The sequence below is a fragment of the Pongo pygmaeus genome, chromosome 2 (assembly GCF_028885625.2).
Source record: "Pongo pygmaeus isolate AG05252 chromosome 2, NHGRI_mPonPyg2-v2.0_pri, whole genome shotgun sequence".
NCBI lineage: Eukaryota > Metazoa > Chordata > Mammalia > Primates > Hominidae > Pongo > Pongo pygmaeus.
Genome location: NC_085930.1, coordinates 116,044,348 through 116,068,005, shown reverse-complemented (window position 1 = coordinate 116,068,005; position 23,658 = coordinate 116,044,348). Strand labels below are relative to the sequence as shown.

The 23,658-nt window shown below is 43.0% G+C and overlaps 1 protein-coding gene across 2 annotated transcripts in view; it reads left to right on the top strand.

The window, feature by feature from the left end:
• The window catches only part of ITGA9 (integrin subunit alpha 9), a 387,176-nt gene that overhangs the window by 196,507 nt on the left and 167,011 nt on the right, over positions 1-23,658 (top strand). For both annotated transcript variants that reach the window (XM_054481130.2, XM_054481129.2), the window contains exon 17: positions 8,027-8,103. In XM_054481130.2, the coding sequence (XP_054337105.1) occupies positions 8,027-8,103 (77 nt within the window). The remainder of the gene's footprint in view (positions 1-8,026; positions 8,104-23,658) is intronic.

The window sequence follows — 23,658 nt, the reverse complement described above, 5'->3', positions numbered from 1 at the left end:
AATCCATGTCAATAATTGTATTTTTTTAAAGCAAATATCACCAAGTCCAAGAAACTGATCCTCCTCTGAACATGATAGCTGGACTAGGCTAAGAATCCTATTTCCTGTTAGATCAGAAGTGAAGATTTTTGGTACAGATTTGGGTGGGAGAAATGAGGTATCCCTCCCAAGGCCTTAGCACCTAGATGACATCCTCTCTGAAGTCACCCTCAGCCAGGAGCAGACACTGAGCTGCCATTTCTGAATCACATGTCCTCAAAGCTGCCCTGGCCTTGGTGACCATGGCACTGTAAGAGAAGCACAGCCAGCCCAGCCTCCTTACTCTGACTCAGAGGAAAATGCAACTTGAGCTGGATTCATTGAATTTTTTTTTTTCCTGGCCTGAAGGAAATGAAGAAACATAGCCAAATATTCTAAAACAAGATTCAACAAACAGCCCATAGGCCAAATCCACCACTGCCTGTTTTTGTAAATAAAGTTTTATGGGAACACATCTATGCCCATTCCCTTATGTATTATCTATGGCTGCTTTTGCTCTACAATAGCAGAGTTGAGTAGTGTGACTGAGACCATATAGCCTACAAGCCCAAAACATATACTGTCTCACCCTTTTCAGAAAAAGTTGCCAGACTTGTTCTAAAAGAAGTAGAGTACGGATTTAGTGAGAAGCTGGAGAAAATATTTTCAAGGACAACTGTGTTCTCCAGGGAAACCTGAGATGAAGACCAAGGTGAGGAAGGAGCCAGCAGAGAAATCAAGTCCATGAGGCTGAGGAGGCCACTGGATGTCCAGTCTTCAGCTCTCTGAAGCCTGAGACAGGAAACAGTTGTCTTCCGAGAGAAAGGTTTGAACCTCCTTTAACTAGGGAGGAATAAGAGATGATGGCTTCTTAGATCTGTTTACATTTGCTGGAAAGACTTCTTCCAGGGAAATAACTGGACAGGGCTTTGGCCAACTAGGAGGTGGAGTCTGGAGGGAGGTGGAAGAGACTGCTTCCAAGCTGGGTTCCGATTTGTCTGATTCAAGCAGCCCAAGCTTGTGTTTGCCAGAGGACTTAGGGGGATGTGGATAAAATCAGGCTGAGGACTTTTTTTAAAGGCCCAAGTTGAAGCTATTGGGATTGTTCCCTCCGAGGAAAATCAGGAGTTTGGGCCATTGGCTTCATGGAGAACCTGTACTTTTTGTACTTTGTACCAAGGAGAAGTCACTTCTACTTGGTTTTTGAAACTGCATTGTCATCTAGTATTCCAAGGCTTTAGTCTGTCCACCCTTCTGCTCCAGAGAGATGCCTTTTAGTTCCTTAGGAAACAAATTGGCCGTTTGCCCAAAGAGACTAATCCAGGACTAGAACACAGGAACTGAGTTTCAACCTCAGGCTCCCCAGTGCATGACACAGGTCTCTTGATTCCATGGTGTATTGTTTTTTTTACCTATTAAACAATTGCATTCCTAGCCTATGGAGGGTCTTACCTAAGCCAAGACTTTGCCAGGGATTGGATTGTGCAGCCCATTTTTGTTCATAGCATTGCCCAAGTTAGGGAAGGCCATTAGGTTGGCTGAGTATTCTGGTATTCTATTGCTGCATAACAAACTCTGAAATTTAGTAGCTTAAAATAACATTTATTTTGTTCATGAATTTGATTTCATTGTTTTTTAATGTATATAAAGTATATAAAATGATGTTTTGATGTACATTTCCATAGTGAAATGGTTACTGTGGTCAAGCAAATGAACATATCCATTGCCTAACATAGTGTTTTTTTTTTTTTTTTTTGATAGTAAGAGCACTTGGAATCTACTTTATTGTCAAATTTCCAGTATATAATACAATATTGTCAACATAGTCATCACGCTATACATTCAATCTCTAAATTTTTTCATTCTACCTAACCAAAACTTTGTACCTTTGACCAACGTCTCCCCATTCCCCACTGCCCCCTCCCCAACCCCTGGTAACTACCAGAGTTTCACTTTCTGGTTCTATATATTTAACTTGTTTAGATTCCACAATAAGTGAGATCATACAATATTTTTCTTTCTTTATCTGGCTTGTTTCACTTAGCATAATGTCCTCCAGCTTCATCCATGTTATCAAAAATGGCAGGATCTCCTTTTTAAAGGCTGAATAATATTCCATTGTATGTATATATATGTGTGTATATATATATATATGTGTGTGTGTGTGTGTGTGTGTGTGTATAGTATATATACATTTATACACACCACAATTTCTTTATCCATTCATCTGTTGACAAACACTTAGGTTGATTCCATGTCTTAGCTGTTGTGAATAATGCTGCAATGAGCATGGGAATGCAAATATTTCTATGAGGTACTGATTTCATTCTCTTTGAGTATATACCCAGAAGAGGAATTGCTGGGTCATATAGTAGTTCTATTTTTAATTTTTTTGAGGAACCTCCATACTTTTTTCATAATAGCTGTACCAATTTACATTCCTACCAACAATGTATAAGAGTTCCCTTTTCTCCATACCCTCACTAACACTTTTTATCTCTTGTCGTTTTTATAGTAGCCATCCTAACTGTTGTGAGGTGGTATTTCATTGTGACTTTGATTTGAATTTCCCTGATGATTAGTGATGTGGATATTTCAGCAGAAACCTTGCAGGTCAGAAGAGAGTGGGGTGATATATTCAAAGTGCTGACGGAAACAGTGTCTCATACCTGTAATCGCAACACTTTGGGAGGCTGAAGCAGGAAGATCACTTGAACTTGAACCTAGGAGTTTGAGACTAGCCTGGGCAACATAATGAGACCTTGTCTTTACAAAAAATAAACAGAAAATTAGCCAGGCATGGTGGCATGTGGCTGTAGTCCCAGCTACTTGGGAGGCTGAGGTAGGAGGATCGCTTGAGCCCAGGAGGTAGAGGCTGCAGTGAGCCGAGATGATGCCACTGCACTCCAGCCTGGGTGACAGAGTGAGACCCTGTCTCTAATAAATTAACAAAATAAAATTTAAAAACCCTACTAGTGAACAATACTATACCCAGCAAACCAGTGCTTCTCAAGTTGAAATGAAAGGACACTAAATAGCACAAGAGAGCATAATAAAGAAGGAAACTCATTGGTAAAGGTAAGTATATGGACAAAATCAGAACGCTGTATTACTATAAAGGTGATGAGTAAATAGCTTTTATGTCTATGAAGAAAGTTAAAAGACAAAAGTGTTTTAAAAACCATTATAAGTATTAACTAAATTATGTTAATGGGTACATAATATAAATTGAGACATCAATAGCATATAACATGGGGGGAGCAGAGGGAAAATCAGAGTTCTTTTATGCAAGTAAAGTTACATTGTGAACTTATAATAGACTGTTACAAATTATTTCATGTAAGCTCCTGGTAACCACCAAGAAAATACCTATAGAAGTTATATAAAAAAAAAAGAGAAAGGAATCAAAACCTATCAATACAAAAAAAAAAAAAAAGAAGCAAAAGAAAACAGCAAGGGAGAAAAAGAGGGACAAAAGAACAAGACACATAGAAAACAGTTACCAAAGTGGCAATAGTAAATCTGTCTCTATATTTACTTTAAATGTAAAAAGACTAACCTTCCCAATAAAAAAGATACAGCATGACTGAATAGATTATTAAAGAAAAAAAGAACAACCAGGATCAAACTGTATGCTGTCTACAAGAAGCTCACTTTTAGATTCAAGGACACACAGAGAGATGGAAAAAGGTAGTCCATGCAAATGCCAACCAAAAGAGAGCAGGAGTGGTTAATACTTATGTCAACAAAATAGACTTTAATTCAAAAACTGTCTCTAGAGACAAAAAAGGTCATTTCTTAATGACAAAGGGTCGATTCAACAGGAAGACATAACAGTTATAAATGCACCCAGCATCAGAGCACCTAAGTATATACAACATTGACAGATCTGAAAGGAGAAATTGATAGCACTATAATAATAGGAGATTTCAGTACCCCGCTCTCAATAGTGGATAGGACATCTAGACAGAAAATCAGTAAAGAAGCAGTAGACTTGAACAATTGGACCTGTATAACAAATGGACCTAGCTGGCATATACAGAACTGTTCACCCAACAGTGGAAGAACATTCATTTTTCTCAAGTAGCCATGGAACATTCTCCAGGATAGATCACATATTAGGTCACAAAACAAATCTTAGCAAATTTCAGATCGAAATCATACCAAGTATCTTTTCCAACCACAATGGAATGAAACTAGAAATCAGTAACAGCAAGAAAATGGGAAAATTGTTTGTGAATTCGTTTGTGAATTTGCAATTTGACAGGGCTTGATCAAGACAGCTCTGTGTTCCATATAATGTCTATCAGCTGGGGCAACTCAGTGGGATTGGAGGACGTCTCTGAGGTTTTCACTGTCATGGTGACTCACGTGGCCTGCAAATTGATGTGGCTGTCAGTGTCTCCTGTGAGCCTCTGCATGGACAGCTTGTGTTTCTTGCAGAGTGGCTAAATTCTAAGATCAAATGCCCCAAGAAAATTAGGAGGAAGCTCTATTGCTTTTTATGACCTAGTCTCAGAAGTCACATAGTGTCACTTCCACTGTAGCCAAAAGTCCACCCAGATTCCAGGTAAGGGAGCATTAGACCCCACCTTTCTGTGGGAGTAGTTTCAAAGTCACGTTGTAAGGAGTGCCATCATCGAGATACTGTTGCATTGATTTTCGGAAAATAATTTACCTGCACAGAGGGAAATTCACATCAATTCTTTGTCTCCTTATTTCACCATCCATTAATGTTTGTTTGTTTGTTTGTTTGTTTTGAGATGGAGTTTTGTTCTTATTGCCCAGGCTGGAGTGCAATGGTTGGTCTCGGCTCACTGCAACCTCTCTCTCCCAGGTTCAAGCGATTCTCCTGCCTCAGCCTCCCAAGTAGCTGGGATTACAGGCACACACCACCACACCTGGTTAATTTTTGTATTTTTAGTAGAGACGGGGTTTCACCAAGTTGGCCAGGCTGGTCTCAAACACCCGCCTCAGCCTCCCAAAGTGCTGGGATTACAGGCGTGAGCCACCACGCCTTGCCCCACCATTCACACCCAGCCCCACCGTCTGTTAATTAAGCTTCATGGTGTTCACTCAGCCATACTGTTCTTGCTCACATTTGCCAGTGTAAATAGTGATGCACAGTGCCTAAGACAAAATTGCTATCACTGCAAGCTCCTACCCCTGGCTAAATGCTAATCTGGATTTATGGGACAGCCACTAGTGCTATTATTTTCATTTTATAAATGAGGAAACTGAGTCCTGGAGGGAAGAAAAGTCAATTTTCTTAATGTAATACAATTAAAATAGGATTAAACTTTCAATTTCCTTATTTCTTAACTAGTATTTTATCTTTCCATGATTGTGCTTAATTTTATCTGATCAGTACAAGCACTCATATAAGCTGTAGGGATATGTGTGTACATGTGCATATGTGCATATACACACATGCACTGTGTGTGTATATATGTCAAACTCAGTGCTTGCCTTTGTTGGATGGAAATTCAGCAGCATTGGAGGACTAGACAGCTAGAGAAGCCAGTTTCAGGGACAGGAAATAGTAGAGTTCAAGGAAAAGTTAGGATAAGGAAAATGAGTCTTTACAAAGCAACCAAGTCCTCGTGAGAAGTCTTTGCATCTCACATGGCTAAGGGACAGTACTTTGGTTAGGGGCCTGGAGCTTTGGTCTTGATGAACAGTGTGCTGGTATTGGCTCTAAGCTGGGGCATCCACCATTTGGCTCCCCATTTGAATGGTCACTCTGTCTCTCAGAGCAATGTGTGGTCTTTTGGTGTTGATAAAGCAGCAACTACATGCCAGGCCCTAAGGGCAGGCGCAGAGGCAAGCAAGACAAATACAGTGTCCCCTGCAATCCTCTTGGGACATCATTTTAGCAGGGGAGACTACCATTGAACATGTAATGATAAAATTGATTAGTTATGATTGAGATGAGCAGTAGAAGGAAAAAGTATGTGGAACTGTGAGAGCTCACGATGGGCCTGAACTTGCTCAGGGACTCAGAGAAGTGGTCTGGATTTGCTCGCTGAAGGGTGAGAGGACATGTACTAGGTGAAACAGCTGGAGGAATCTGGGGATCCACTTGTGGGGAGGCCCTGGGTGGGAAGTTGTAAGGCCAACCAGAGTGATAGCTGGCATGAGAAAGCCAGGGTGACAGAGGTGAGGAAGGCACATGCCAGATCTGGCAGCCTGCATGTCACCAGATGGATTTAGGTCACATCCTGTTCTTCTGTTCTCACCTCTTTCACCTCCATCTCCACCTCCACCTCTACCCCTTCACCCCTCCATGCCTCACAAAGTTGGACTGTCTTGCCTGTGAGACAGGAAAGGCATGTGTGATGAGGGGACTGTACCCTAGGGGCCAATCCAGGTTTTGTGAGACCTGAGGCTTATACAATAGAGGGTGGGGTCTTGAAGGAAAAAAAAAAAAAGGTGAAATTATGAAAACAAAGTTTGTGCAAGGCTTCCGTAGGGGCCATGTCAGCTGGGGACCTCTAAGCTGAAGTTTCACTAGCGTGGTGGGGAAGTTAGTGAAACCAGCACCTTCCCTCTGTCCTCAAAGCTCATAAAGCCCACCTTTCATCTTGCCTGAGACGTTCATGCCATCCTTACACCCACTTCCTCCTGTTTTCTTCTTAGTTGAGATGGCAAAGAAAGAACAAATATATTGAAATCTCCTGGAAATTTGGCTGTCTCCTTGACCCCAGTAGTGTCCAAAAGAATACAGGAATTTCCTCTTTTTGCCCAAGACTTGCATGATATTTTCCCTGATAATCAAGGAGGGGAGTGTTGGCTGGGACACTTTTCTCTTTTGGAAATGTGGCAGGGGAATATGAATTTCCATAGGCAAAATTACTCTGTCTGGTCGAGTCTAGACTGTTCGTTGGCCAGCACGTTTGCTGGAGCCCACACTGACACTCCGAGGTGCTGCCTGGACTTATTCTCTGGGCAGGGAAGAAATAACCTGGAACTACATTTTGGGGAAAAAACTCACAAACATGAGAAGTGACAAGGAAGAAGTTTAATAATGAGTAAATTACAACTAAAAGTTGTCAACAGGCTCTTCTCTCCAAATTCCACTGAAATGAGCAAAGCCATCTAACAGTAGTGAAGAGTCTCTGTCATCTGGAACTTAGGGAAGCTACTGTCCTTAGATCTGAAATGTCAGAGATGTTGAGACAGATTGAGGGGAAGACTAACAAGCCCTCCGTGGACTGTGGAAGAAAGCCCTAACCCCTCTCCAAATGCTGCTGCTGATCTCCTGGCAAGCCTCCACAGATAGGCCCAGGCCCAGGCACAGCCAGCAAGCTCTCTGGAAATATTTGGGTTTTGGCATGCCAAGCCTTGGCCCCAGCAAGGGCTGGGTGGGGCTTTGGCTGTTGAGGCCCAGTCTTGGTTAGAGAAAAGGCACTGTGTCCTCTTAACTGCTGGCTACCCCACCAAGAAACTGGAAAGAATCTCCCCCACTCTGTTGTGATTCCCTCAGCCTTATGGCCTAATTGCCTTTGACTTTTCCTGTTAATACTGACAATTCAATACGGTCCCATTGCTCAGGCAGAACCTATTTCAAATGTAAATTTCCTGCATCCCCAAGACAGAGCAAATAGGGGGAAATGACCAAACTATAATCTGAGAATTCTTTACTCAACTGGATTATCATTCATCTAAGAGCATCTGAAAGACAGTCTCACACAAGCAAAGACTGAAAGGACATCCACCACCACGTACCTCTCTTGAAAAAACTGCTTGGAGAAGCACTTCAGTAGACTAGGGAATGAATCAAATAAGTAATGCACTGACAAAATCAAGACCACGGTTGACTTAGGCTTCCTTGGAGCTTGGAAGAACCGCTTCCCACGCTGGAGAGCTGGCTTCTTGGAGGTGGGAGTAGAAGCCCTGAGGGGCCCAGGGGAAGAATTCCCACTGATTTGCAAGAAAGGAATTGGCCACTGTGTACTCGTTTGCCACTCAATCCTGCCCTAACCTTCCTCTTCTGTCTCTCTCACAGACTGTTTTTGAAAGGAATTGCCGTTCAGAGGACTGTGCCGCGGACCTGCAGCTTCGGGGTAAACTGCTGCTTTCTAGGTATGTCAGTGTTTCCTTCACAGCATTGTTCTCAAGCTCCTTTTTCTTGACCCCAGGCCCCAAACCTGAATGTGCAGATTTCCCTACTGAAGAGGATAAACAGAGTTGATGAGTTACAGTAATATTCTGTGGTTTAAAAAAAATGTATATTACAAAATAATTATAACAAAAGCTTTGTTGGGAAGATTGTTTAGGTTTGGTTTTGTTTGCAATTCCACATATCTCACAATGTAGCTTATATTTCTAATTTCTATGAGTATTTGGGGGTGGCTATTTTATGCTTGCTGATTGTATTAAGTTGAATCATATGAAATTGCCAATATTTGACCTTTTGGACAATTTCATATGATTCATCCTATTATTAAATGTTTATGCCCCCCCCACCTCCACACACACACACACACACACACACACAAACACACAATAGTGTATGTTTTAACAACAAGTAACATTTCTGTGGCAGGAGAGGGCTGAAGGACAGGGGCAGGCTGCCCTGATCCAAGTGAGCAGATAGTCTCCTTATTGTTTCGGGGTTTCCTCCTGCACTACATGAATCCCCCAAGGCTAAAGGTGAACCGTACAGCGGCCTTCTGTTTCCTCTTTGCCAACCTTTTATTTTAGACTTCATTTAGGATGGATGTGCTGGTCCTGATCATTTAGCCTCATTTCACAGAATGGCTTCCTTTTGAAACAATTCCTTCTGAAAGACTGTTTTAGCCTTGGGGCCAGAAACCCCTCTATTAGTTTTATTACCATTTCTGAAAAACAGTCACTAGTTTTGGTGGTTATTTTTCAAAATGCATAGTGTATCCCTTACTTAAAACTATGAGAGTTAAGTTTGGATGAAATGAAATGAATATACCATTATGAACCAGTGCCTACACTAGGACTTTTTTTTATTGTTATACTTTAAGTTCCAGGATACATTTGCAGAACGTGCAGGTTTGTTACATAGGTATACAGATGCCATGGTAGTTTGCTGCACCCATCAACCTGTCATCTACATTAGGTATTTCTCCTAATGCTATCCCTCCCCTAACCCCCCAACCCCAACAGGCCCCGGTGTGTGATATTCCCCTCCCTGTGTCCCTGTGTTGTCATTGTTCAACTCCCACTTATGAGTAAAAACATGCACTGTTTGGTTTTCTGTTCTTGTGTTAGTTTGCTGAGAATGATGGTTTACAGCTTCATCCATGTCCCTGCAAAGGACATGAACTCATCCTTTTTTATGGCTGCATAGTGTTCTATGGTGTATATGTGCCACATTTTCTTTATCCAGTCTATCATTGATGGGCATTTGGGTTGGTTCCAAGTCTTTGCTATTGTGAAGAGTGCTGCAATAAACATATGTGTGCATGTGTCTTTACAGTAGAATGATTCATAATCCTTTGAGTATATATACCCAGTAATGGGATTGCTGGGTCAAATGGTATTTCTGGTTCTAGATCCTTGAGGAATTGCCACACTGTTTTCCACAATGGTTGAACTAATTTACACTCCCACCAACAGTGTAAAAGCATTCCTGTTTCTCCACATCCTCTCCAGCACCTGTTGTTTCTTGACTTTTTAATGATCACCATTCTAACTGGCGTGACATGGTATCTCATTGTGGTTTTGATTTGCATTTCTGTAATGACCAATGATGATGAGCATTTTTTCTTATATTTGTTGGCCCCATAAATGTCTTCTTTTGAGAAGTGTCTGTTCATATCTTTTGCCTACTTTTTGGTTGGGTTGTTTTTTTTCTTGTAAATTTGTTTAAGTTCTTTGTAGATTCTGGATATTAGCCCTTTGTCAGATGGATAGATTGCAAAAATTTTCTCCCATTCTGTGGGTTGCCTGTTCACTCTGATGATAGTTTTCTTTTGCTCTGCAGAAGCTCTTTAGTTTAATTAGATCCCATTTGTCAATTCTGGCTTTTGTTCCCATTGCTTTTGGTGTTTTAGTCATGAAGTCTTTGCCCATGCCTGTGTCCTGAATGGTATTGCCTAGGTTTTCTTCTAGGGTTTTTATGGTCTTAGGTCTTACATTTAACTCTTTAATCCATCTTGAATTAATTTTTGTATAAGGTGTAAGGAATGGGTCCAGTTTCAGTTTTCTGCATATGGCTAGCCAGTTTTCCCAACACCATTTATTAAATAGGGAATCCTTTCCCCATTGCTTGTTTGTGTCAGGTTTGTCAAAGATCAGATGGTTGTAGATGTGTGATGTTATTTATGAGGCCTCTGTTTTGTTCCACTGGTCTATATATCTGTTTTGGTACCAGTACCATGCTGTTTTGGTTACTGTGGCCTTGTAGTGTAGTTTGAAGTCAGGTAGCATGATGCCTCCAGCTTTGTTCTTTTGGCTTAGGATTGCCTTGGCTATACGGATTCTTTTTTGGTTCCATATGAAATTTAAAGTAGTTTTTTCTAATTCAATGAAGAAAGTCAATGACAGCTTGATGGGGATCGCATTGACTCTATAAATTACTTTGAGCAGTATGGCCATTTTCACGATATTGATTCTTTGTATCCATGAGCATGTACTGTTTTTTCATTTGTTTGTGTCCTCTCTTATTTCCTTGAGCAGTGGTTTGTAGTTCTCCTTGAAGAGGTCCTTCACATCCCTTGTAAGTTGGATTCCTAGGGTATTTTATTCTGTTTGTAGCAATTGTGAATGGGAGTTCACTCATGATTTGGCTCTCTGTTTGTCTATTATTGGTGTATAGGAATGCTTGTGATTTTTGTACATTGATTTTGTATCCTGAGACTGCTGAAGTTGCTTATCAGCCTAAGGAGATTTTGGGCTGAGATGATGGGGTTTTCTAGATATACAATCCTGTTGTCTGCAAACAGAGACAATTTGACTTCCTCTCTTCCTATTTGAATACCCTTTTTTCCCTTCTCTTACCTGATTGCCCTGACCAGAACTTCCAATACTGTGTTGAATAGGAGTGGTGAGAGAGGGCATCCTTGTCTTGTGTGGGTTTTCAAAGGGAATGCTTCCAGCTTTTTCCCATTTAGTATGATATTGGCTGTGGGTTTGTCATAAACAGCTCTTATTATTTTGAGATATGTTCCATCAATACCTGTTTTATTGAGAGTTTTTAGCATGAAGGGCTGTTGAATTTTGTTGAAGGCCTTTTCTGCATCTATTGAGATAATCATGTGTTTTTTGTCATTGGTTCTGTTTATGTGATGGATTATGTTTATTGATTTGCATATGTTGAACCAGCCTTGCATCCCAGGGATGAAGCCGACTTGATTGTGGTGGATAAGCTTTTTGATGTGCTGCTGGATTCAGTTTGCCAGTATTTTATTGAGGATTTTAGCATTGATGTTCATCAGGGATATTGGCCTAAAATTTTCTTTTTTCGTTGTGTCTCTGCGAGGTTTTGGTATCAGGATGATGCTGGCCTCATAAAATGAGTTAGGGAGGAGTCCCTCTTGTTCTATTGAATGAAATAGAAGGAATGATACCAGATCCTCTTTGTACCTCTGGTAGAATTCAGTTGTGAATCCGCCTGGTCCTGGGCTTTTTTTGGTTGGTAGGCTATTAATTACTACCTCAATTTTAGAACTTGTTTTTGGTCTACTCAGGGATTCGACTTCGTCCTGGTTTAGTCTTTGGAGGGTATATGTGCCCAGGAATTTATCCATTTCTTCTAGATTTTCTAGTTTATTTGCATAGAGGTGTTTATAGTATTCTCTGATGGTAGTTTGTATTTCTGTAGGATCGGTGGTGATATCCCCTTTATCATTTTTTGTTGTGTCTATTTGATTCTTCTCTGTTTTCTTCTTTATTAGTGTGGCTAGTGGTCTCTTTTGTTGATCTTTTCAAAAAAAAAAAACCAGCTCCTGGATTTGTTGATTTTTTTTTTGAAGGGTTTTTCATGTCTCTATCTCCTTCTGTTCTGCTCTGATCTTAGTTATTTCTTGTCTTCTGCTAGCTTTTGAATTTGTTTGCTCTTGCTTCTTTAGTTCTTTTAATTGTGAAGTTAGGGTGTCAATTTTAGATCTTTCCTGCTTTCTCCTATGGGCATTTAGTGCTATAAATTTTCCTCTAACACTGCTTTAGGTGTGTCCCAGCGATTCTGGTATGTTGTGTCTTTGTTCTCATTGGTTTCAAAGAACTTATTTATTTCTGCCTTAATTTCATTATTTACCCAGTAGTCATTCAGGAGGAGGTTGTTCAGTTTCCATGCAGTTGTGCGGTTTTGAGTGAGTTTCTTAATCTTGAGTTCTAATTTGATTTTACTGTGATCTGAGAGACTGTTATGATTTCTGTTCTTTTGCATTTGCTGAGGAGTGTTTTACTTCCAATTACATGGTCAATTTTAGAATAAGTGTGATGAGGTACTGAGAAGAATGTATATTCTGCTGATTTGGGGTGGAAAGTTCTGTAGATGTCTATTAGATCTGCTTGGTCCAGAACTGAGTTCAAGTCCTGAATATCCTTGTTAATTTTCTGTCTCATGATCTAATATTTGACAGTGGGGTGTTAAAGTCTCCCACTATTATTGTGTGGGAGTCTAAGTCTCTTTGTAGGTCTCTAAGAACTTGCTTTATGAATCTGGGTGCTCCTGTATTGGGTGCATATATATTTATGATAGTTAGCTCTTCTTGTTGCATGATCCCTTCACCATTATGTAATGCCATTCTTTATCTTTTTTTGATCTTTGTTGATTTAAAGTCTGTTTTAACAGAGACTAGTATTGCAACCCCTGCTCTTTTTTGCTTTCCATTTGCTTGGTAAATATTCTACCATCCCTTTATTTTGAGCCTATGTGTGTCTTTGCACATGAGATGGGTCTCCTGAATACAGCACACTGATGGGTCTTGACTCTTTATCCAATTTGCCAGTCTGTGTCTTTTAATTGGGTTATTTAGCTGGTTTACATTTAAGGTTAATATTGTTATGTGTGAATTTGATCCTTTCATTATGATGCTAGCTGATTATTTTGCCCATTAGTTGATGCAGTTTCTTCATAGTGTTGATGGTCTTTACAATTTGGCATGTTGTTGCAGTGGCTGGTACTGGTTTTTCCTTTCCATGTTTAGTGCTTCCTTCAGGAGCTCTGGTAAGGCAGGCCTTGTGGTGACAAAATCTCAGAGCATTTGCTTCTCTGTAAAAAAGTTTCTTCTTTGCTTATGAAGCTTAGTTTTGGCTGGATATGAAATTCTGGGTTGAAAATTCTTTAAGAATGTTGAATATTGGCCCCACTCTCTTCTGGCTTGTAGGGTTTCTGCAGAAAGATTCATTGTTAGTCTGATGGGCTTCCCTTTGTGGGTAACCCAACCTTTCTCTGGCTGCCCTTAACATTTTTTCCTTCATTTCAACCTTGGTGAATCTGATGATTATGTGTCTTGGGGCTGGTCTTCCTGAGGAGTATCTTTGTAGTGTTCTCTGTATTTCCTGAATTTGAATGTTGGCTTGTCTTTCTAGGTTGGGGAAGTTCTCCTGGATAATATCCTGAAGAGTGTTTTCCAACTTGGTTCCATTCTCCTCATCACTTTCAGATACACCAGTCAAACGTAGGTTTGGTCTTTTCACTTAGTCCCATTATTTCTTGGAGGCTTTGTTCATTTCTTTTCATTCTTTTTTCTCTAATCTTGTCCTCATGCTTTATTTCATTAAGCTGATCTTCAATCTCTGATATCCTTTCTTCTGCTTGATCGATTTGGCTGTTGATACTTGTGTATGCTTCATGAAGTTCTCGTGCTGTGTTTGTCAGCTCCATCGGGTCATTTATGTTCTTCTCTAAACTGGTTATTTTAGTTAGCAATTCCTCTAGCCTTCTTTCAAGGTTCTTAGCATCCTTGAATTGGGTTAGAACATGCTCCTTTAGCTCAGAGGAGTTTGTTATTACCCACCTTCTGAAGCCTACTTCTGTCAATTCATCAAACTCACTCTCCATCCAGTTTTGTTCCCTTGCTGGTGAGGAGTTGTGATCCTTTGGAGGAGAAGAGGCATTCTGGTTTTTGGAATTTTCAACGTTTTTTGCTAGTTTTTCCTCATCTTCATGGACTTATCTACCTTTGGTCTTTATGTTGATGACTTTCAGATGGGGTTTCTGTATGGACATACACTAGTACATTTTAACTTATGATGGTACATGATCTTTCATTCATCAAAGGAAAGTAATACTAAGATTCCTTTTCTTCAGTTTGAGTTTACTGGAGGAAGATGATGTAACACCCCCCCACCGCCCCCCCCCCCCAACACACAAATAGTCCTCCAAACCACTTAAATATTAATTAGCATTACTTTTACTTAGGGCAATAGTGGTAGATTAAAATAGCACACGTTTTGCCAAGCTTACAAAATTACTTAAAACTCATGGAATGGATATTAGAATTGTTTCACATTAGTACGAAGGACCTCCTGGGATTATTAGAGGAACTGACTTTAAAGAAGTTTCATAAATTTGCAGCTTATTAATTTTAATTTTAAATAGGCCTTCCAAAAAGTGTTTTGGGGAAAAAATAACAACAAACAAAAATATATGGATTTGTTTTGTCTTGAGGCAGACTGGAAATGCTGGAAATTTATTTTGGATCATAGAAAAACTTCATGTGGTGGGAAAATGTTCACTTGCTCCAAGGTCAGATATTAAGTTAGCAAAGTCCTAATGTTTTTGCTACCCATTAGCGGATGATCAAATCCATCTCTATTGAATTGTGCTTTTCTTATATTAAGATGTAAAATTCAAGGCTCAGTATAGCACCTGGTGGCTAAAGCTGCCTCCACTGCCCCAGTCTGGCCTTTCAAGTGTGGTCAGAGCTAGCTGTCCTCTGTGGGCCCAGTAATACTTGAACAACTAGTGTGGTGGCCAGGACCCAGACCCCGATGTGTATCAGCTACCAATTGCCACAAAAAAGGCTCAATAAAAAATCACCCCAAAACTCAATGATATGAACAGCAATCACTGATTCTCATGGATTTTCAGGTCAGCTGGCCCAAGCAGGATTCAGCTGGACCTTGGCTGATTTGTCCATGCATCTGGGTTCAGCAGAGGGTAGGTTCTAGGCTTGGGTGACACCATTCAGCTCTACTCCCCGTATCTTTCATTTTTTCTTTGGAACCAGTGGACAAGCCTGGGCATATTCTCACAGCATAACAGAGGTACAAGAAGGCATGCAGAAATGTGCAATGACTCTTAAGGCCTGGGCTCAGAACTGGTGCACTTTTCCTCCAGCCTTATTCTATTGGCCACAGCAAGTCACATGGCCAAACCCAAAGTCAAAGGGCAGGAAGTTAGTGAGAGGAATTACAAAAGCCACACAGCAAAGGGCCTGAGTATAAGGAGGAAGTGAAGAGTTGGGACCCATAATGCAATCTACTATACTATATAAACAGCGAGGTAGCCCTGTCTCTTATCCTGATGCCTTATTGATATCAGGGCTATTTCAGTCTTCATTGCAATTCCATCTCTGTGGAATTCAGACATGAGACCTGGAGACTGGGTGAGAAGATTTTCTGAACCTCAGAAACAATGCCTTTGGACCAAAGCTCTCAGCCTCTTAGGTTGGGTTATTTCTCAGAGGACCCCTGGCCTCTCAAAATAGCCTTTTGGCCGAATCCTCCATTAAAGAAACCTCGTTATACTTTTGGGCCCATAGCTGTTCTCACAGGAGCCATCGGAGAAATGTTCATTGATACTTAGATAACAAACCTGTGGTTCAGTTATATGGAATTTATCCAGACCTTTGGGTGTTCACTCTTCAGAGCCAGGGACAATGTGAGGGAAGTTACAGTCAGTTAAGTGCTAGTGGAAACCAGGGTCTGAATTTGGTTGGCAAAGGCGTAGTGGCTCCAAGCAGAGGTAAACTGCTTTGGTTATCATTGAGCTCTCTTGATTCATTCTTGTCTGGGATGGAATGTGCCCTCCTTTCTTGTTCAAGGCAGGCAAGTCTTAGGCACTGGGCTGCAGAAGTGAGCAGTATGTGAGCCCTGCTCTCCTGCTGTGAGCAGAGCAAGAGGCTGGGAGATAGTGGTACCACACGGTGAGTGCTAGGTGGGTTACTCCAGGGCTCTGGAGCAGCTTCCAAGAGGTGGTGTTGAAAGGAATGAGGACTCATGCATTCTGGGCAGAGGGAAGATGTGAGCAGAAGTATGGAGAACAGGACTCCCATAAAGATCTGCAGGTGTCTGGAATGAAGGAGGCAGTCAGGAGAGCACAGTGAGAGACAGGGAAGGAGAAAGGGAGAGAAACCAGATTGTGGAACACTTATGAGTCTGGACTTCATCTTGAAGCCAGTGGGAGTACAGCCAAGTTGTAGCGTAAGTGCATTTAACCTAACAAGAATACAGCCAGGGGGCCAGGCGCAGTGGCTGTGCCTGTAATCCCAGCACTTTGGGCAGCTGAGGCAGATGGATTGCTTGAGCTCAGGAGTTTGAGACCAGCCTGGGCAACTTGTCAAAACTCCATCTCTACAAAAACATACAAAAATTAGCCAGGCATGGCAGCAGGCGCCTCTAGTCCCAGCTACTCAGGAGGCTGAGGTGGGAGGATCACTTGAGCCTGGGAAGCAGAGGTTGCAGTGAGCTGAGATGGCACCACAGCACTCCAGCCTGAGCGACTGGGGGCAAAAAAAATAAAATAAAATAATGCAGCCGGGCACACTCCAGGAGCCGGGATGGGGAAGGGAGAGGAGAACATTGAAATGGTATAGGTCATTTTGCCCTCTATTCCGCTCAGTGAAAGTACGTTCCAGCTTGAGTTTTGAGTTTGCTCCTCTCTCCATCCATATCAGTTCCTGCTTCCCTGCCCTGTGTAGGTCTGTGGGGCAGCTGACCTTCATCCCAGTGCAGGAGCAGCCTTTTCATGGTTGGACTTATGAGAGATGTTGTGGTGATTTCCACCATGGTGCCCCCCTCCAAGGGCTTCACAAGGGCAACTTGGACACAATTTTTGCTTTCCGTGATATCTTTAGAACTTAGCTCTCCTGTTAGCTGTGACCTTACTCACTGTACGAAAAGTCGAAGCAAAGGGGTCACAGAGAAAGATTTCCCTGATGACTGTGTAGACAGTTGGTCCATGGTGTTGTGGCTGGAGGCCTCTGAATACCCACCAGACTGAGGAGCCTTTGTCTTAAGACAGAGGGAAGGACATCTGGGAGTGATTGGGTCACCCAGAGTGGCCAGAGATCAAGCCATAGGAAATGCTGTCTGTGACCAGGATTCATGGATGTTTTTATTTTCCTCTCTGGAGAGCATGAATTCTGGCAGGCCTGTGATCTCTTAAAACAATCAACTCTTCAATTAGGAGTTCATGATCTTTAATGGGCTTGAGTCCAATTCCAAAACAGGCCATTGTCAAAACGTCCAGGAACAGGGATGAAACTTGTTTAAAAGTTTCTATTAAGCAGGACTGAAAATTCCATTTGTAAAAGGATGCAACTATTTTTGTCTTTTTGAATACTCACAGTACCTAAGAAAGCATCACATATGATAAAGAAAAAGACTATGACAGGTGAGCTTAAAAAAAATTCTTTTTTTGATGCATTCCATCAGAAATCAGTGGAACATTTCATTGCTGTCTGGCTAGCCAACTCCGATAAAATAAGGACTTTTAAGGGAGGTGAAAAGACACAGCAGCATATCTGTAAAGCTAGAACCATCTGGTGGCAACATATAATTGTCCTATGGTTGTAGCCTTGATAGTGCTGTTACCATGGGGGTTGGGTGGTGGGGTGAAGTGCATTTCCCAAAACTGTTGGCTAGCTGAGGGATGGGAGCTCCATCCACGAAAACCAGTCTTCCAGAGGAGGATCCCCAAACCCAGAGAGCTATTTAGAGTTTGAAACAAATTGTTCTCCTTTTCAAAAGTGGCAGAATGGTTAGAATCATCAACTGCACAGCCTAGGTCAGAAGTGAAGTTTGTCTTGTTTTATAAAGGGAAAGATGCCCTTGTTTAGTGAGCACTGACCAAGCACTAGATACCCCACTGAATACTCCATATACATAAAAGCACTGAAATATCTTACCAGCTGCATAACCTTGAGCAAGTTGCTTAACATCTCTGCCTGTTTTCTCCTCTGTGAAATGGGGAAAATAACAGCAGCACCTTATAAGGTTATTTTGCATATTAATTAATACATATTCAGGTGCTTCTAAATGTGCTTAGCATATAAGGAAACACTCCGTAGTGAAAACTAGCATTATTATTTCATTTAATCCTCAACAACACTGAGAATAAACATTCTTATACTCTTTTTACTGAGGTGGTGCAGAGGCTCAGGAAGGCCAGGTTACTTGCTCAAGGCTCATGTTGTAGGGGAAAGTTAAAGCTTGGAATGTCTGATTCTACATCCCGCTCTCCTCCTGTACATTGGCTTCTGTTGCCTCTGGGTTCAGCTATCAGCTGGCTCTAGACCAGAGGTACTAAGGCTAGAGACCTTGGGGAAAAAGTCTTCCTCTCTGTGAAAGCCCCAATCCAGAGAGGAGGTAGATGGGCAAAAAATCCACCAGCAAAGATAGCTGCCATCCCTCCCCTCCGTTCTCCCCATGTGCTGTCTGACCTGGAGGCCTTGTTCAATAGCTTTTCCTCCCGGAGACACAAGCAATCTGTCCTGCTGGGTCAGTGGCAGTCCTTGCATTGAGTCAGCACATTCTTTTTTTTTCTTTTTTTTTTTACACGGAGTTTCGCTCTTGTTGCCCAGGCTGGCAATGGCACAATCTCAGCTCACCATAACCTCCACCTCCCAGGCTCAAGCGATTCTCCTGCCTCTGCCTCCCGAGTAGCTGGTGTTACAGGCATGCACCACCACACCTGGCTAATTTTGTATTTTTAGTAAAGACAGGGTTTCTCCGTGTTGGTCAGGCTGGTCTCGAGCTTTCCACCTCCGCCTCCCAAAGTGTTGGGATTACAGGCATGAGCCACCGCGCCTGGCCGAGTCAGCACATTCTTGATCTATGTAGGTTGCATTGTCTCTCCTTGGAGAGCCTCAGATTCAATGGTGAGCTTATGGCTGGCATGCCAGCAGTTTCCTAAAATGTAATATCATCACTATTATTATTACTATATGAGGGAAGGTAAATAGGAACTCATCAGAAACCTGGAAAATGTTGTCAGGACATTAGCCATGTAATTTTTTTTCCCCTTCATTGTCTGCACCAGCCCTGAAGAAAAAATGCAGAAGTTTGTTGATTTGGAGTAGCTGGCTTTTTTTTTTTTTTTTTTTTTTTAGATGGAGTTTTGCTCTTGTCGCCCAGGCTGGAGTAGAGTGGCGTGATCTCAGCTCACTGCAACCTTCTCCTCCTGGGTTCAAGCGATTCTTCTGCCTCAGCCTCCTGAGTAGCTGGGATTACAGGTACCCACCATCATGCCCAGCTAATTTTTGTATTTTTTTTAGTAGAGATGGGGTTTCACCATGTTGTCCAGGCTAGTCTTGAACTCCTGACCTCAGGTGATCCACCCACCTTGGCCTCCCAAAGTGCTGGGATTACAGGTGTGAGCCACTGCGCCTGGCCTAGCTGGCTTTAATGGTTGCTGTTTCTGGAATCTCTGGCTATAGGAATGGATTTCTCAATGGTATATTCTTGAAAGAAAGGCAAATGCTCAACCAAATGGAACCTTTTGAATAAGAGTTGACAGATTGCTCATCCCTGCCCTCCTTTCTCAGAACAAGTGTTTGCCGTTTCTTTGATGTGGGCCTTCTTTTTTTTTCTGACAAAGTCTCACTTTGTTGCCCAGGCTGGAATACAGCGGCGCTATCTTGGCTCACTACAATTTCCACCTCCCAGGTTCAAGTGATTCTCCTGCCTCACTCAGCCTCCTGAGTAGCTGGGATTATAGACACCTGCCACCATGCCCAGATAATTTTTATATTTTTTAGTAGAGATGGGGTTTCACCATATTGGCCAGGCTGGTCTCGAAATCCTGACCTCAAGCAATCCACCTGCCTTGGCTTCCCAAAGTGCTGGGATTACAGGCATGAGCCACCGTGCCCAGCCTGATGTGGGCTTTCCAAGAGGGGGCAGCAGATGCCTCTCCTCACATCCCAGCCACGCATCAAGGATGAATGGACATGTGGGTGTCTTCCGTGGGAGTTACCTGGCGGAGGGTGGGATTTAGGCCCCAGGGAAGGTGAGGAGCAGTGTAAGGGAGAGTCACACTCTGGGAGAGACATCGAAGGGTGACATGCCCTTCCAGAGAGCCCAGCTTCTGTTCACCTGATGAGAGGTGACACAATGCTACTGTGTTCATTAGTTTGACAAATGTGGATGGAGCACTTGCTATGGATATGCCAGGCCTGGTGGAAATAAACACATAATGCTGCATCACGATGCTCCCAGGCTAGAAGGGGAGACACACATGAAAACAGTTATCACTAACTATAGTCATGATCACAATGGGTATATGAGGGAGTTCCCTGGAAGCACAAGGGAGGCAGCACTCTTCATGGTCTGAGGTTGAGTTCTCCTAGAAGCAGACCATGAGACAAGGATTTGAGTGCAAATAATTGAGTGAGCAGTGCAGGAAATGAAGGGAAGAAGTAAGGAAGTACACAGGGAAGCCTCTGGTGAGGATGTGCCATAGCACTTGTATATCAGTTACTTACTGCTGTAACAAATCACCCCAGAACTCCATGCCTTAAACCAGCCACCATTTGTTTAGCTCCTGATTCTGTGGCCAGCTGTTGAGGCTAGGCTCAGCTGTTTGGGTCTTCTGGTCTCATTTGGGCTCCCTCCTGCATCTACAGGCAACCTCGGGCTGGTTGGGTGCCTGGCTGTTGGTTTGTAGTTCACTGGCGTTCCTCTGCATGGTCTCTCCTCCTCCAGCAGGCTAGCCCAGGATTACTCTTACAGTGTGGCCAGGGCCCAAAATGGAGAGCAGCAGTGCACAAGACCTCATGAGGCCTAGTTCCAGAGCAGATATATTCTCACTTTTGCTACATTCTGTTGATCAAAGCAAATGTCACAGGGTCACATGGAAATAAACTGTGCTTCCTGATGGGAGGAGCTGCAAAGTCACATGGCAAAGAGTGTGATCCAGAGAGGCTGTCAATCAGTGCATCATCCCCAGCTCCCACAGTGGATGATTGGCACTTCGTCCTGCAGGGAAACGTACCTCTTGGAATGACTATATCTGAGAGGTGAAGGAGCTGGGGTGTTTGTACCCCAATTCCTGAGATTCACTGGTTGAGGGCTACTCTGGGTTAGGTGGGTGGGGACAGTTAGCTCCCTGACACTTGCATCCTTGTCTAGCTATGGGAAAAGGCCCTTAGATACAAAAATGCAGACACTGGCAGCTGAAAGTCAGCAAAAGCATTGGGGTCAGGGGTGGGGAGTGTGGGAGGGGATGGCAGGGACATAGATGATGTCTCCTGTACCCGCTTTCTTAAAGACTCTCAGCTGATGAATTTATTCTGAAATTCCAACAGGAGTCTCATATCACCTTTTGACATGGAGGCTTCTTCCCATTAGCTTCCTAGGAATACTTTCATTTCATGTTTTGTCAAACACCCAACATTCTCCAGTACTATGATAACTATTCTCTATTGCATTTGTCTGGACCTTTTTTTCCCCTTCTCTAGCAAGCATAACAATATATTGCACACATGAAGAAGGGCATTTGGCTTTACAGCAAACCTATGAACCATGTATAGGGCTCCGAGTTTTGTTCCCATTTGGCTGAGGACAGCAGCAAAGGCAGATAAGGGATGTGTCCACAGCATGTTCCAGGCAGAGAGGTAAGACCCCTGAGCCCTACATCATCCTGGGAGTGACGTGGGCCAAGCCTAGCCACACAGCGGAACTCTGTGTTTCTTAGGAGCCCTGGCTCCAGCGCAGCTCAGGCATAAGCACAACCCATGACTCTGGGATGCCCCTCAGTTGTCTTACAAAGTAACTCAGGCATTGATGTGGAGTAGAGACAAGCCCAGCACACAAGTTCTTCCAGGTTGGGGGATTTTATGTGTGTACTTGGAGCCAGAGCATTTCTGGTGCAGAATAGGAAGCTGACAGGCAGGGATTAGAGTCACTTATCTGAGGTCAAAAAAATTAAATAGCAGAGGCAGGAGAAACACCTGGTGGGAGGCTCCAAAGCCTGATGTTCTAGCAATTTGACCCATGGGCCCTGACTTTAAATAACCATTGCAGCTTGGGGAACCTGGCCTGTCTTTAGGTGGAAACAAGTTTTGGAAATTCCTCCTATTGCAGAAAGCATCTGATTTGCAGTTTCCTGAATGCGAGGCTCCAAGTGTAGGGACCGCCACCCAAGGACCTTTTTCTCTGTTGGGCAGACTCAAAGCACTGAGGGGAGCTTTTCAGGGCCCACCATACATGAGCAACAGATAGCTTTCCCTACAGATACCATATTTCAGGGACAGCCCCTTCCCTCCTGAGCAGACACTGGCTGAGATTTTCCAGCTTCAACTTTCTAGATGGTGAGAGGATGGGGATGCTCAGAGGGGCAGTGAAGGCAAGACTGAAGCAGTAACTGTGGCAACCATAGAAGAGGCTGGCCATGTGCTCATAGCAGCCTTCCTCCTGAGACACCCGGGGAGGCTGAGTCTACCTCACAGGTGTGCCTGATAAAAATTTTTTGGGCAGTGTTTTCCTTGGCTTCCAAACATAGCCATCCATTGGAGGTTTTATGTGGAAGCATCTTTCCAGCAGGCACAATGACATTGCTATTTCCCTTGTGACTGGACCCAAGGAAAGGATCTATCAAGAGAATGTAGCCCTGAATCCCTCCCTTCTCTCAACTTGGAGCAGACAGGGAGCCATGTGTGGTTTCCTTGCTAAGATTTTTGCAGTTTATTCTGTGTGGCTGTGTATGTTGGTCCCTTGCCACTAATCCTAGACTCACCCATCCCAGCACAGGCTTGTTACTGTGGGCCAAGCCAAATTCTGAAGCAGTGCAGTTGTTTGTTGTCTGAACTCAGTCTTCCCCAACACATACTTTTCTTGTTGTCCTGCACACACCCTCTCATCAGCATCCCTCCCAAGTTTGTTCTGAGCCACCTGATATAACCTCGGGTGAACAAGAAGGCTGTCCTGTGGCTCTTCATGGATGAAAAGCCAAAGGCAGCTGTGGCTTTGCTTTGTCCCCATTGGTCACTGGACACGGTGAGACCTGGGTTTAACATGACCTGCCCATAAATCAGTTTGCTGCAATTGCAGTGAGAGGGAAGGTACCTTGTAGAAAACCTCTAGATTTTATGAGCTTGTTTCCCTGACTGCATTCCAGAGCCACGTGTGAGACTTGGGTTTAACATGACCTGCCCGTAAATCAGTTTGCTGAAATTGCAGTGAGAGGGAAGGTACCAGGTAGAGAACCTCTAGATTTTATGAGATTGCTTCCCTGACTCCATTCCAGGTGATCTTGATCCAAAAATGACGAGGCTGGGTGGATGCCATTGGTGTCACACCCAGATCCCTTGCTGTGCAGGTGCACTGCTCCCAGCTGCTGTGCTGGCTGCTAGTTGCTCACAGTGGCCCGTCCTTTGTTCTGGAAAGTCACCCTTGCCCTGCCTGGGAGGGTGACTTGTTAGCCAGTGGCTGGCTGATTTGGGGTGTGGATTAACTCCCTGGTGCAGTTTATGCTGCACAGCTCCCCTTGGC